The 13,493-nt window shown below is 49.3% G+C and overlaps 1 protein-coding gene across 2 annotated transcripts; it reads left to right on the top strand.

Moving 5' to 3' along the window:
* The first annotated feature begins 923 nt into the window (after positions 1 to 923).
* On the top strand, positions 924 to 13,396 carry LOC137462132 (ubiquitin carboxyl-terminal hydrolase CYLD-like). 2 transcript variants are annotated; one of them, XM_068172240.1, is made up of 15 exons: positions 924 to 993; positions 2,826 to 3,292; positions 3,379 to 3,663; positions 3,870 to 3,939; positions 4,579 to 4,799; positions 5,328 to 5,481; positions 5,834 to 5,972; positions 6,587 to 6,697; positions 7,100 to 7,191; positions 7,915 to 7,981; positions 9,010 to 9,142; positions 9,367 to 9,475; positions 9,604 to 9,722; positions 10,308 to 10,527; positions 11,265 to 13,396. In XM_068172240.1, exons 1-15 carry the CDS (start codon positions 957 to 959, stop codon positions 11,447 to 11,449), a joined length of 2,409 nt encoding a protein of 802 aa, XP_068028341.1. In that variant the 5' UTR covers positions 924 to 956; the 3' UTR covers positions 11,450 to 13,396. The 2 variants fall into 2 exon arrangements, with proteins under 2 accessions (XP_068028341.1, XP_068028414.1); XM_068172313.1 differs by lacking the exon at positions 924 to 993 and adding an exon at positions 1,006 to 1,181.
* Positions 13,397 to 13,493: the final 97 nt, after the last annotated feature.

Raw genomic sequence — 13,493 nt, 5'->3', positions numbered from 1 at the left:
ATTCCAAGAGATTTGGGACCATGGAAACCCATGTGAATCCACAGGGATTTGGGTCCATTAGGATACACACACGAATCCGTAGGGGTTTGGATCCATGGGGACACACACTTCAGGATCCATAGGGCTTAGGGATCGTGGAAACACATGGGAATTCCAAGAGATTTGGGACCATGGAAACCCATGTGAATCCACAGGGATTTGGGTCCATTAGGATACACACACGAGTCCGTAGGGGTTTGGATCCATGGGGACACACACTCCAGGATCCATAGGGCTTAGGGATCGTGGAAACACATGGGAATTCCAAGAGATTTGGGACCATGGAAACCCATGTGAATCCACAGGGATTTGGGTCCATTAGGATACACACACGAGTCCGTAGGGGTTTGGATCCATGGGGACACACACTCCAGGATCCATAGGGCTTTGGGATCGTGGAAACACATGGGAATCCCAAGAGATTTGGGACCATGGAAACCCATGTGAATCCACAGGGATTTGGGTCCATTAGGATACACACACGAATCCGTAGGGGTTTGGATCCATGGGGACACGCACTCTAGGATCCACAGGGCTTTGGGATCATGGAAACACATGGGAATTCCAAGGGATTTAGGACCATGGAAACCCATGTGAATCCACAGGGATTTGAGTCCATTAGGATACACACAAGTCCATAGGGGTTTGGATCCATGGGGACACACACTCCAGGATCCATAGGGCTTTGGGATCGTGGAAACACACGCGAATTCCAAGGGATTTAGGACCATGGAAACACGCCCCGCCCGCCGCCCCTCACGCAGTTCCCGCCTTCCCCCCAGGCCGGCCTAGAGGGGGCGGGGCCCGCTGCGGGGCCACGCCCCTTTCCTTCATTGTGGTCCCGCCCCTTCACTCCTATTGGTCTTTTGCCTCCCCCCGCCGCTCTCTATTGGCTGGCGGGCCGCGCGCGCGCTCGGATGCGGAAGTGCCGGGGCCGGAGCGGCAGCGGAGACGGTGAGGGGAGGGGGGGGAGGGGTCGAGCCCAAGCCCCGCTCAGAGCCCTGGGAGCGGGGATTTATTCCCATACATCGGGGGAAATTGGGAATATTCTGCTTTAAATACCCGGGTCACACCTGGGTTTGATGAGGAAAGGGGCTTATTGCTGTGTTTCCGCGAGGAAAATGGTTTATTTGGCGGTTTTGGTGAGGAAATTAGTTTATTCTTGTTTATTTTGGTGAGAAGAGCTGTTTATTCTTGGGGTTTGGCGAATAAAATTGTTTATTCTCCGTGTTTTTTAATGAGAAAAAGGGTCTATTCCGGCGTTTTGATGAGGAAAGGAAATTAATTTTGTTTTTTTTTTTGAAAATGAGGAACATGATTTATTCGTAGTTTTTGATGAGGAACGTGGTTTATTTTTGCGTGTTTTTTTTAGGGAAAAAAGTTAATTTTGGCTTTTAAAGAAGAAAATCGTTTATTTGTGGGGTTTTTTATGAGGAAAATTACTTATTCTTGGAGGGTTTTGATGAAGAAAATTGTTTATTCTTGGGGTTTGATTAATAAAATGGTTTATGCTTGCTTTTTGATGAGGAAATTGTTTAGTCTTGCAGGTTTTGTGATAAAAATGTGTTTATTTTTTGCTTTTTATGAGGAAAATGGTTTATTTATGTGGTTTTGATGAGGCAAGTGGTTTATTCTGGAGATTTCATGAGGAAAATGGCCTTGATGAGGAATGTTTATTCTTGGTTATTTTTATGAGAAAATTTATTCTTGGGGTTTTGGTTAATTAAGTAGTTTATTATTGGGAATTTAATGAGAAAAATCAATTTTTGGGGGCTTTTAGTGAGGAAAATGGTTTTTTTACATTTTTTTACTCACCCTTTCTTCATGTTGAAACAAAAATTTTGGATCCTAATTTTCCATCGAAGGAGAAGATAGAGGAGGATGAAAAGTGGAATTCAACGACTGGATTTTAATTATTGCTGGAGTTTAAATATTAGAATGTCACCAATGAAATTTGACTGGAATTCCACCTAATGGAATTTTAACTGCAAGAATTTTCACTTGTCCGAATTGAACTAAAAAATAAGCACCAAAATATATTCCTGCTTCCAAATACTTGCATTTCTTTTAATATAAATTACATAATAAATAAATATTTGCTAGGAAAGCTGGAGATCTTTGGTACCTCAGCGGGGTGATTTGCATACGTTTTGAATGAATATTCAAAATATTCATGAATATTCATGAGCTGTATCGACAGCAGAGGAGCGGGAATCCCTTTTCCAAGGAATTTTAAAAGGCAGTCCCGTGAGTAAGGAAAGAATATGTGGAATTTAATGAGGCTGGACAGTGTCAGAACAGGTTGGACCAGCTGGAGCAGCCTCTCCTCCCCTGGAATTATTCCATGTGTGGTTGGATGGAGCTTGGAGCAACCTGGGATAGGGGAAGATGTCCCTGCCCGTGGAATGAGATGATCTTTAAGGTTCCTCCCAACCCAAACCTCCCAACCCAAACCATTCCATGTTTTTTTTTTTTTTTCTGTACAACCTCATCCTGGGAGAGTTTAGTGGAGAAGGCAGAGGTGGACTTTTTCCCATGGAAACACAGTGAGGGAGCAGGGGGTGAGCAGGAATGTGGGAAACCGGGTTAGATGGAATTTTGAATCACCACCAGGGTGATTAATCACCTGGAAAAGGGGGAGCAGGGAAGCTTTGGGAGACGCTCAAACTCAACTGGGCGAGGCTTTGAGCGCGGGGTTGGATCCAAAACCTCTTCCAACCCCGGATTCTTCGGGAATTCTTGGCCAATGCTCACAAATCTCCATTGCCGTCACTCTCCCAACCCAGGGGAATCTGCCATGTCCAACCTCCCGCCCCCGGCAGCGGACAGGAATTGTTTCTACATCCTGACAGAGGACTGTGCCTATGGAAGCAAGTACTTCCAAGCTGGGAACTTGTGCTTCTGCAGCGAGAGGAGCTACCTGCGAAATTTTTCCGAGGATGGGCCTCCAGCTTGCTTCCTGAAGGTTGTCATGCTGGACGACAGCTCCACGGTCACCATCAACATGGAAATCCTGCAGCCCGTGCGCCAGGAGGCTGCTGGATTCCTCCTGGCCATCGGGAGCCACAGCGAGCGCTTGGATTTTTTCCTGGAGAGGCTGAGCCTGGAAGGAGCCCTCCGAGCCGTGCCGGGTCAAAATGTAATGGTGGAGGTGGAGAGGGAATTTTTCCCAGGAATCGTGCGCTACATCGGGAGCATCTACAAGCCCAGCTTGGCTGTGCTGACTCCGGTGTTTTTCGGGGTGGAATTGCAGGTAAGGGGCGGGGGGGCCAAAGCAGCGAATTCCTCATTTTTCCATGGAATTTCTGTGTGTGACATCCCTTCCTGGCGTGTTTTCAGGGAGAGGGGGAAAACAGAGGGAGAAGCGACGGGTCCTACCACGGCACCGAGTACTTCAAGTGCAAGAGGAACTGTGGGATCTTCCTGCCCTTCAGCCAAATCCAGTTTATTCCCACATCAGGCAACGATTATGGGAAGCAGAAGCTGGGAAAACAGGACACAGAGGAGGTGGTGCCCGTGAAAGTGGGAGACGCCGTCAGCTTCCTCGTGGATGAGATCCCCACCAAAGGGATTGCCATGGCAGTTTACAGGGAAGGGAGCCAGTGGTTCGTGAAGGTTTGCCCGGTAAGAGCAGCTTTTCCATGGGTTTTCTTGGGATTTAAAAAAAAAAAATCACATTATGGTTGGATGTGAAAAAGAAGTAGAAGAAATATCCAAAAGGGATGTGATGTTCTGTGCAAACTTTCCTGGCTTCTTTAAAAAAATCCTTCATATTCCAGTGTTTTGCTGATGGGTTTTTCCCTAGCTGATGGATTTTTCACTCCTTTCAGGAAGAAGAAGGAACGACTGACATTTTCAGGGAAATCCCCATGGATTCTGTTGTGAAGGAGAGCTTGCAAAGTAAGTGATCTTTGGACGCATCTCTCCTGATCCCATTCTGGGGGAATTTGGAATTTATTCCCTCTCTGCAGGGTACTGAGGAGCTGAAATTCCAATAAAACTTACAGCTTGTCTTAATGGACTGGGATTTACGGAAAAATCTCAAGTTCCACACAAAGCTAAAGCTGAATCCCATTTGTCAGGAAGGAGAGGCTGATGGTAGCAGAGAATTCCCTCAGGGAAGAGGCACCACTGATTAAAAAGTCTAATTCAGCTGTAAAAGATGGAGCAGGAGCTTCATCCTGGTGGGAAAGGCTCAGGTGCCAGCAGCAATGGTGGGAATTGTTAGACAAGGCAAGGAATTAGTAGGAAAAATTAGGAAATAACCCCCCTGCTGCCATTCCAGTAGCCTGGGAAGGGCTGGATTAGCTCCAGGGCCAGCGAGAGGGTGGAATGTGAAGCTTTGAGCAGGGAAACAGGGAGCAGGATCATTCCCTCTCATCCTGTCAAACCAGCTTGGACACACTGGGAATTACACCTTGTGTCCCTGGTGCTCAGCTTCTTGCTTGTGTGTGTAGCCTGGAATTTCCAAACTAGACCTGGAATTAGATCCAGAGGATCCAATTCCCAGCTCTCCTGATGTTTTGTGTTGCCCATCAGGTTTTTTCCCAACATTCAACCCCGACGTGGGCTTTGGAAAACCAAACCCAATGAAACAAGAGATCAGCGAGAACAGCAAGGAGGGGGAAGGTGGGAATTCACCCCTGGAAGTGAATTCCATGGTCCAGATTACCTTGGACAAAGGGAATCAAGTTTCAGGAATCATCCGCTGGTTGGGCTTCCTGCCCCAAATCAAGGACAAAATGGCTGGAGTTGAACTGGTGAGGCTGGAATGCTGGGAAAGGGCCTGGGAGTGCTGGTGGCAGTGGCTGAATATAGAGGGTGGAATTTTGGGATCCCCAGGTAGTGGGGATATTGAGGGGCTGGAATGGAGCTAGGAAGGGTCTGGAGCACCAGGAGCAGCTGGGAGGGCTCATCCTGGAGAAATGGAGGCTCAGGGAGAACCATCTGGATCCCTACAATTTCCTAACAGGAGGGTGGGGCCAGGTGGGAGTTAGGCTCCGCTCCTAGGGAACAAGGGACAGAACAACAGGAAACAGCCTCAAACTGCTCCAGTGGGTTTTTAGGTTGGATATTGGGAAAATTCCTTTATGGATTGCATTGTCCAGCCCTAGCACAGCTGCCCAGGGCAGGGGTGAGGTCCCCATCCCTGTGGATGTGGCACTTGGGGACACGATCTTGTGGTAGCCTCAGCAGCATTGCATAGCTAGACTGGATCTCAGACCTCTTTTCCAACCATAACTCCATAAATCCCACTCTTAGGCTCGTCTCTGGTGCTGTTTTCCCAGGATGAAGACAAAGGGGTCACAGCTGGAGAGTGGCTGGGCAAGTCCTACTTCCAGTGCGCCCCGAAGCGCGGCCTCTTCGTGAGGCTGAATTCCTGCCAGCCCGATGTACGCTTCCAGAGCTTTCCAAACTCTGACCTCTCCCTTGGGGATTACAGTGAGTCTTCTGGGAAGCAGGAAAACAGGGCTGTGCTGGGAAAGGGATGTGGAAAAACCCCGTGGGCAGCGTTTCTTCCCTTCCTTTGAGTGCTGGTTTTTGGTGTTTATCCCACACCACATATTTGGCTGGATTAACAGCTGGACTCAATCCTAGAGGGAATAGGATGATTCCTTAGGGAATGATTCCTTAGGGAATATCCCTCAAGTCTGAAAGATTGTGATTCATGAAAAGCTGGATTGAGAAGCCACCTTAGGTCTGAGAGTTGTAGACTCACCTCAGAGTTTTAAGGCATCAAGGAAGGGCAGAGTTGACCCAGATGAGAAGGTGTAGGCAATTCTTTTTCTTGCAGGAGGACAAGAAGTTCTTCCAGAGTGTCCAGAGAGTTTTCCTCCCCTCAGGAATGAGGCAGCAGTCCGTGTTCTCCAAGGGCGGATGAAGGGCATCCAAGGCCACTGTAATTCCTGCTACATGGATGCGGCTCTCTTCAGGTAAGGACCTGCTTGGGTGGTGCAGGCTCCTTAAATGAATGGCTTTTTAATTAAGCTAAGCCCCGAATTGCACCACTTCCCTGGATTTCCAAGATGGCTGGAATTTTACCTGGTGTAGAGCAGGATGCAACTGTGTGGAGATGCAACCTCCAGGCTGCTTTTTGATCTCCTTCCCAAATCCAGCAGGTTTTTCAGCCCTGAAGACCCCCTGTACCCCTGTGTCTGTCATTCAGGGGGCTGAGAGCTTGTAGTTTTCCAGATTTGGACTGTACTGGCTCTGTCCCTGGAAGTTCTGGCTGGAATCATCCCAAAGAACCCACCCAGGAGGTCCCAGCTTCCCTGCTTGGAGAGGAAAATACTCAGTGGTGCCCTTCCCTGAGCAGTTTTGGCTGCAAAGTAGGAATTTCCTTCTCCCTGAGCTGTTCCCTTGCTTTATCCCAGTGTTCATTGTTCCAGATGTGCCTCACTGTGCAGATGTGCTTCCATCACCTCCCTGTAATTCCATGCATGGATTGTTGGGCATCAAAGCCATTGACTATCACCAGCCACCACATTTTGGTTCCAGCTGTTGTTTCCAAGCCCTCGAACTCAAACCCATCCCACTCTTCCCACAGCCTCTTCTCCTGTACCTCTGTGCTGGACTCCATGCTCTTCATGCCCTTCCCACTGTGTGACAGGAACGTCCAGGGAATTCTGCGGGATGAGATTGTCAATCCCCTCCGTAGGTGAGTGTAGGGAATGCTGGAAGTTGTCCCATTTGCCTTCATTCCTTCCCTGCTGCCTTAAAAGTGGTACCTGGCACTGAGGGAAACCTGGCAGCCACATCCAAAGGTGTTCAGGACAAGGAGGAATGGTTTTAAACTGACAGAGCATGGATTGAGATGGGATATTGGGAAGGAATTTTCTGTGTGAGGGTGGTAAGGGGCTGGAATGGAATTCCCAGAGAAGCTGTGGCTGCACCATCCTTGGAAGTGTCCCAAGCCAGGCTGGATGGGGCTTGGAGCAACCCGGTCTCGTTGGTGGCATCCCTGCCCGTGGCATGGGGTTGAACTGGATGAAGTTGAAGATCCCTTCCAAGCCCAGCCATTCCATGATTTCCCTCACCTGCAGCTGGTTGTTGTTCCCAGGACTGGCTTTGTCAGGGCCAGCAGTGTGATGCACCTCCGGGAGCAGCTCACGGACAAGGGCCAGTGCTCCAGCTTTACCAACGCTGAGAAGGGTAAGGAGCTCCCTGGGGCCTTTCCCCAGCTGCTTCCCTGTGTTTTGCCTCATCCAGGCCCCAGCTGGCAACTTCCCTTTGTGCTTCTCCCAGGAATGTGCTTTAATTGGGTGCAGATGTTAATTGGTGTAAAAATTCACTTGTAGAATTCTTTCAGCTTTTAAATCTCTCTGTACCCTCAGAGCCCCTTCCAGTGCCTAGGAGAGCTGGAGAGGGACTTTGGACAAGGGATGGAGGAACAGAACACTGGGAATGGCTTCCCACTGCCAGAGGGCAGGGTTAGATGGGATTTTGGGAAGGAATTCTTCCTTGTGAGGGTGGTGAGGAGCTGGAATGGAATTCTCAGGGAAGCTGTGGCTGCCCCATCCCTGGAATTGTCCAAGTCGGGGTTGGACGAGGCTTGGAGCAACCTGGCACAGTGGAAGGTGTCCCTTCCATAGCAATGGCTGTAATTCCATGGTCTTGAAGGTTCTTTCCCACCCAAACCACCCTGGAATTCCATGGAAGTGCAGTCTCTGAAGGCTGCTTGGCCTTTTCCATGTTCCCTTTGGGATTTGTGCCTTACCCACGTGCTCTCAGCCTTTATCCCAATTGTCCCCTAACCTGAAGAGAAAATTCCAGGCCCCTGGAACCCTGGCTCATGTTTACCTGGCAGCTCTTGGAAGCAGTGGGAGAAGACAGTTCCTGGCGTGGTCTGATCCATCCTTTCCTCTCACTTTCCAGATCCTGAGGAGTTCCTCAATCTCATAATGCAGCAGATCCTGGGAATTGAGCCACTATTGAAACTCCAGTAAGTTTCCACAGCTGAGGGATACAATTCCCAGAGCCAGGCTCATTAATTCTCCACCTCAGAATCCCTGGGTGGATGGGGGGTCACTTGTCCCTTTCCACCAAAGTTTTTTGGAATCACAGCTCTGAGTTTTTCGCCGCTCCTTAGGAACAGACTCTGATCCTGCTTGTTGTGATCTTCCCATCTCGGCAAAGATACTTCTTATGCCTCCCTGGAGTGTGCTGCCTTCAGAAAATCAGGATAAAAGCCTTGTGCCATCCTGAGGGAGAGCCAGAAGGGGTTTGAGAAAGGTGATGCCCGACTTTAGGGCAGATCCAGCAGTATCCGACAGCCTTTGGATGAATTTGGGATGTGTCCAGGTTGCCAAGCTGGCTCAGCTCCTGCAGCCTCTCAAAACAGGCAGCCCATGGATGCAGTTCCAGTTTTTTGGGGACTCTACAAAGAGGATGAGAGGCTGGAGGAAGCCAAAAATAACTGTGCTGTTTGTGAGCACAGAAAGGGAATTGTTGGATTTCTGTGCTCCTTTGTGGAGCTGCCGCTCGAGCCGTGGATCGTGGAGTGCTGGGAAAGGCTGAGCACAAAGAGGGCTCTGTGCTGCAGCTCCCCTGCACGGGGTCATCCCAAGGAAATCCTTTCCCTGCTTTCTTTAGGGATTGTGGGAGATCTGCACACAGCTCACCTTGAGTTTGGCTTTTTGGATGTGTTTTTTAATTAATCCTTCATCGAAGCATCCGTTTGTCAATTTAAATACTACATTTACTAATACTAAATTATATTTTGGATTTATATCGAGGGGAAATGGAATGTTGCTAGTAGGATGTGCTGCTCCAAAGGGATAATGAGGCCAAAATTCCTACTTATCTACTGCTCCCCTGGCATACATTTGGTATTTTTGGGGTGGAAAAAGGGTTTTGTGTTGCACCAAACCACCCTTGGTGCCTTGAGCCCAGGAGCTCTCCCAGGGCAAACTTTGGGAAACTCCAGTTTTTGTGTCACCACATCCCCAATCCCATGAGCTCTCCTTGCAGGTCAGGAGGCCAGAAGGAGCAGGAATGTTACTGCTACCAGATATTTATGGATAAACAGGAAGATTTGGTGGTTCCTGACGTGCAGCAGTTGGTGGAACGCTCCTTCCTGTCCTCAGATCTGAAGCTGGTGGAGGTGAGTCCAATTTCCTTCTGTTTTCCTGCTTTTCTTGCTTCCCAAAATACCTGTGAGGCCTTGGATGTTTTATATCCAACACTGAATCCAGGCATGACTTAGGAAAAGGCCTCTGCTTTCCCTGTTTCCCTTTTGTCCTGTGAATAATGACAGCAAATTGAGACAGCAAAAAATCTCTGGGATTTGGCTCTTCTGGCAGAGTGACTCCTTTTCCTTTTTCCCAGATCCCATCTTGCTTCATTATCCAAATGCCACGTTTTGGGAAGGAATATAAAATGTTCAGCAAAATCATCCCTTCCTTGGAGCTGGATATAACAGATCTGCTGCTGGACAGTGAGTGATGGACGATGGGCTCTCTGGGGTGGGATTCTTCTTCCTTGAGTCCCAGTTTTGGCAGGACAAGCTGGATTTTAGGTGGGATCTGGAGGAGACGCTCCCTCTGAGCTCTGTTTCCCTGGCAGGTCCCAGGGAATGCTGCCTGTGTGGAGATGTTGCCACTCTGGAATGTTCAGAGTGTTTCAAGGACAAGGTGTTCGCAGCCACGGGCCTGAAGCAGTTCTGCAGCTCCTGCTCCAGACAGGTATTCCATGGCTATTCCCAAAATCCACCTTGGAAGCTCCCAAAATCCCCACATTCCCCTGGCTGTCTCTGCCGCTGCTCAGCCCTTTCCCAAGGGTCATTCCCACCAGGAGCCAGAGGTTGTGAACCCTCTGCTTACACAGAGCCTAAATAATAATGGAGTCATAGAAAAACTTGGATTGGAAAGGACCTTGAAGCTTATTCCAGCTTCACCCCCTGGATGCTGCTCACTATCCCAGGTTGCTCCAAGCTCTGTCCTACCTAGCCATGGACAATTCCAGGGATGGGACATCCACAGCTTCCCTGGACAACCTGTTCATAAAGAAGGTGTAATCCTGCAGGAACTGAGTGCTGGTCCCTCCCTGCTGCTTCCCCATGAGCATTCCCACAGTTTCTGCCTCTTGCAGGGTGGCAAGCTCCCATTTCACCTTCCCGCAGCCAGGCTGTTACCACAACGCCATTCCCAGGCAAGCAGGGAGCACGGGAATCACATCAGCAGGGAATAAATTGGGAATCTGACCTCTGCCCCCACTTCCTGGCAGGCCAGGGCCAGTTCTGCCAATGCCACCCTGTCCCCTCTCCTCAGGTTCACTCCCATCGCCGCCGCAAAGCACACAAACCCAGGAGGCTGCACATTCCAGAGGAATTCCAGAGCTGGAGTGCCCGGGGCTGCCAGCAGGTGCCACGGGAGAAGCTGGAGCTGTTTGCAGTGCTCTGCATCGAGACCAGTCACTACGTGTCCTTCGTGAAATACGGCCCTGGCAATGAGCACTGGATGTTCTTTGACAGCATGGCCGACCGGCACGGTGAGGGAATGGGAATGGGATGTGGGAAGCTGCCAGGGAGGGCCTGCTCAGTCCACCTTCTCCTCTCAAGCTCCCCTATTTAGCCTTTCTCTGGATTTGGCTTTCCTTTAATTAGGTTCCAGAGGGGCCAAGCCAAGCAGGTGGGAGTTTTTCCAGGTGCTTCCAGCTGCTGGTTGTGGTCAAACAAGGGATTTGGGATCCTATCCCAGCTGGCTCAGCTTGTGGGCACGGATTGCTTCTCCTGTCCTTCCGCATTCTGCTTTTATCACAGAATCATGGAATGGTTTGGTTTGGAAGGAACCTTAAAATTCATCCAGTTCCAAGCCCTCTGCCATGGGCACCTTCCACTATCCCAGGTTGCTCCAAGTCTCATCCAGCCTGGACTTGGACACTTCCAGAGATCCAGGGGCAGCCACAACTCCTCTGGAAGTTCCATTCCAGCCCCTCACAAGGAAGAATTCCTTCCCAATATCCCATCTAACCCTGCCCTCTGGCAGTGGGAAGCCATTCCCTGTGTCCTGTCCCTCCATCCCTTGTCCAAAATCTCTCTCCAGCTCTCCTGGAGCCCCTTTAAGTTGAATGGTCTCTCCTCATCCAGTCTCTTCCAGTGCTTTTGGCCTCCACATCTCCCAGCTGAGGCTCTGCATGACTCTTGAGTGTGCTGGGATCTGCTGGAGCTGTAGGAACTCATCCCTTTGGGATCTGGTTTGGGACTTTTCTCCTCCTTTCCACCTTAGGTGGCGAAAACGGCTTCAACATTCCCACAGTGACGCTGTGCCCGGAAGTTGCCAAATACCTGGACTTGCCCCTGGCTGTGCTGGCCCTGGAGCAGCCTCGGGACATGGATGGGGTGGCCAAACGCCTCTTTTGTGATGCCTACATGTACCTGTACCAGAGCAGGAAAATGGCACTTTACAAGTGACACCGTCCCGGGCCGATGGCACGGAGCAACGTCAGGAATGGGAGCTTGGGTCATCCCAGAAGGTGGAAGCAGCTGAGTCTGGATGCTCTGAGCTGCCTCTTCTCACCTCTCTTGGTGTCAAATTATCCAAGTCAGGCTGGGTTTGTTACATCCTGGCTTTATCCAGTGGTGGTTGGTCCTTGGGCACAGCTGGACTTGGAATTATTGATGCTCACATTCATTCTCATTCCCCACATTCCACAGTTCTCGCTCTCTGGGTACTCTGCAGCTGGAGCATCCCCACACCCTTGTTTCCCTGCCATCCCTTCCCTCCAAAGCTGGGGACCAGCAGAAATCAAAACACAATGAATTATCCACAGGTTTACTAGGAAACCACAATCTTTCCTAAGACATCCTCACCTGGATTTGTGGAGTGAGGAAAATCAGGTCAGGATCGATTTTCCTCACCTGTGTCCCTCGATTCCTTGCACTTCCCTTATCCAGCACAAAATGTCACTTTTACCCATCATCCCTAATTTCCAATCACGGATATCCTGAGCTGAAGCTATGCTTTAAAAACAGATATTTTTCCAAGAACAAAACTGGAAGGAGGATGGGGGCAGAGGAGCAACATCTGGGCTCCTGCTGCTTCCTCTTCTTGGCAAAATCTGCACAGGATTCAGTGTTACATCCTCACTTTTAGCACTTTCTGTCCCATCTTTGCATCCACTTCCAAGTTCTGGGGTCAAATACCAGAATTCCAAGGGCAAAAATAGGAAAAAAAAAAAAAAAAAGCACTCTGGGATTTTCTACAGGAGGGTTTAGGTTTTGGGTGGGAACTGGTGTTCCTTAGTTAAATAAATTTGTAAACTTGGGGGTTCTCTGCTATGAAGTGGGAAGTTGAGTCAGTGGGATGCCCAAATTCCACAAAAACCTCAAGAAAAGCAGCCAGGAGTCTCAGATGTGCAGGTTTAACCCCGTTCCTGCTCTTTTTCCTCCCTCTTTAATGCAGAGTGGAGTAATTTTAACAAAGCCTGGATATTTGGATCAGTCCTGGTGGCTTGGGATGCGTGATTTGGGATCTTCTTGGCATTCCAGGTGTTGCCAGCAGGTCCTGGAGGGATTCTTTCCCTCTTCTCAGCTCTGATAGGTCACACCTGGAATACAGGGTCCAGTTTGGAGCTCCCCAGTACATGAGAGACAAAATCCAAGGAAAAACCACAGAGATGATGAAGGGACTGGAGCATCTCCTATGTGGAGACACTGAGGGAGCTGGAATTGCCCAGCCTGGGGAAGGAAAGGCTCAGGAGATCTCCTCAATATCCATAAATACCTGAGGAGAAAGTACAGAGACACCCAGGAACTTCTCTGCCCACCAAAATGGTTCTTAAACATCAGGAATTGCATCTTATCTGTGAGGGTGACAAATGCTGGCACAGGTCACTCTCCTTGTTCCTCATTCCTCCTCTCCCAAAAACTCAGGAAAATCTCTACTCAGGTACTATGGACTCCTTATCTTTGGTGCTTTGCTTAAAAGAAAAAAAAAATCTAATTTTTAGCAAACTGGTCCTGGATTTCCTGGAGTTTTTTTTTTTCATGCCTTAAAATGGGATACAATGCTGTTGGAGTTCCCAGAAATCCAAGACCATCAGGCCACGCTTTGTTAAGCTCTTAATTTTCTTCCCTGTAATTTCTGCCAAGATCCAAACCATGGAGAGGAAGACAGACAGGAAAGCCACAGGTTTGATCCCTGGGGATTTTCCTCTTGCCTTCCCATTCCCAATGGAGCTTCAAAGGATTTTTCCCTGGAATTAGGGTCAGAGCAATGGTGGGAAAAGGCCTTTATTTTAATTTTTTTGCTTAGTCTGAAGCTCAGTGTGGGTTAGAGCCACATTTCCTGTGGGAACAGGGGTTAGAGAGTGCAGGTGGCAACCTGGAGCTGGGATCAACCTGGAGCCAGGATCAGCCTGGAGCCGGCCTCCACATCCTGGGGAATTTGGCCAGAATGGAAAGAGTTGGAACGTAGCCACAGAGGTGAAGCTTAGAATTGCCAAAGCAAAGATTG

Source organism: Anomalospiza imberbis, chromosome 1, assembly GCF_031753505.1.
Source record: "Anomalospiza imberbis isolate Cuckoo-Finch-1a 21T00152 chromosome 1, ASM3175350v1, whole genome shotgun sequence".
NCBI classification, from domain to species: Eukaryota; Metazoa; Chordata; class Aves; order Passeriformes; family Viduidae; genus Anomalospiza; species Anomalospiza imberbis.
This window is presented reverse-complemented; position numbering and strand designations above follow the sequence as displayed.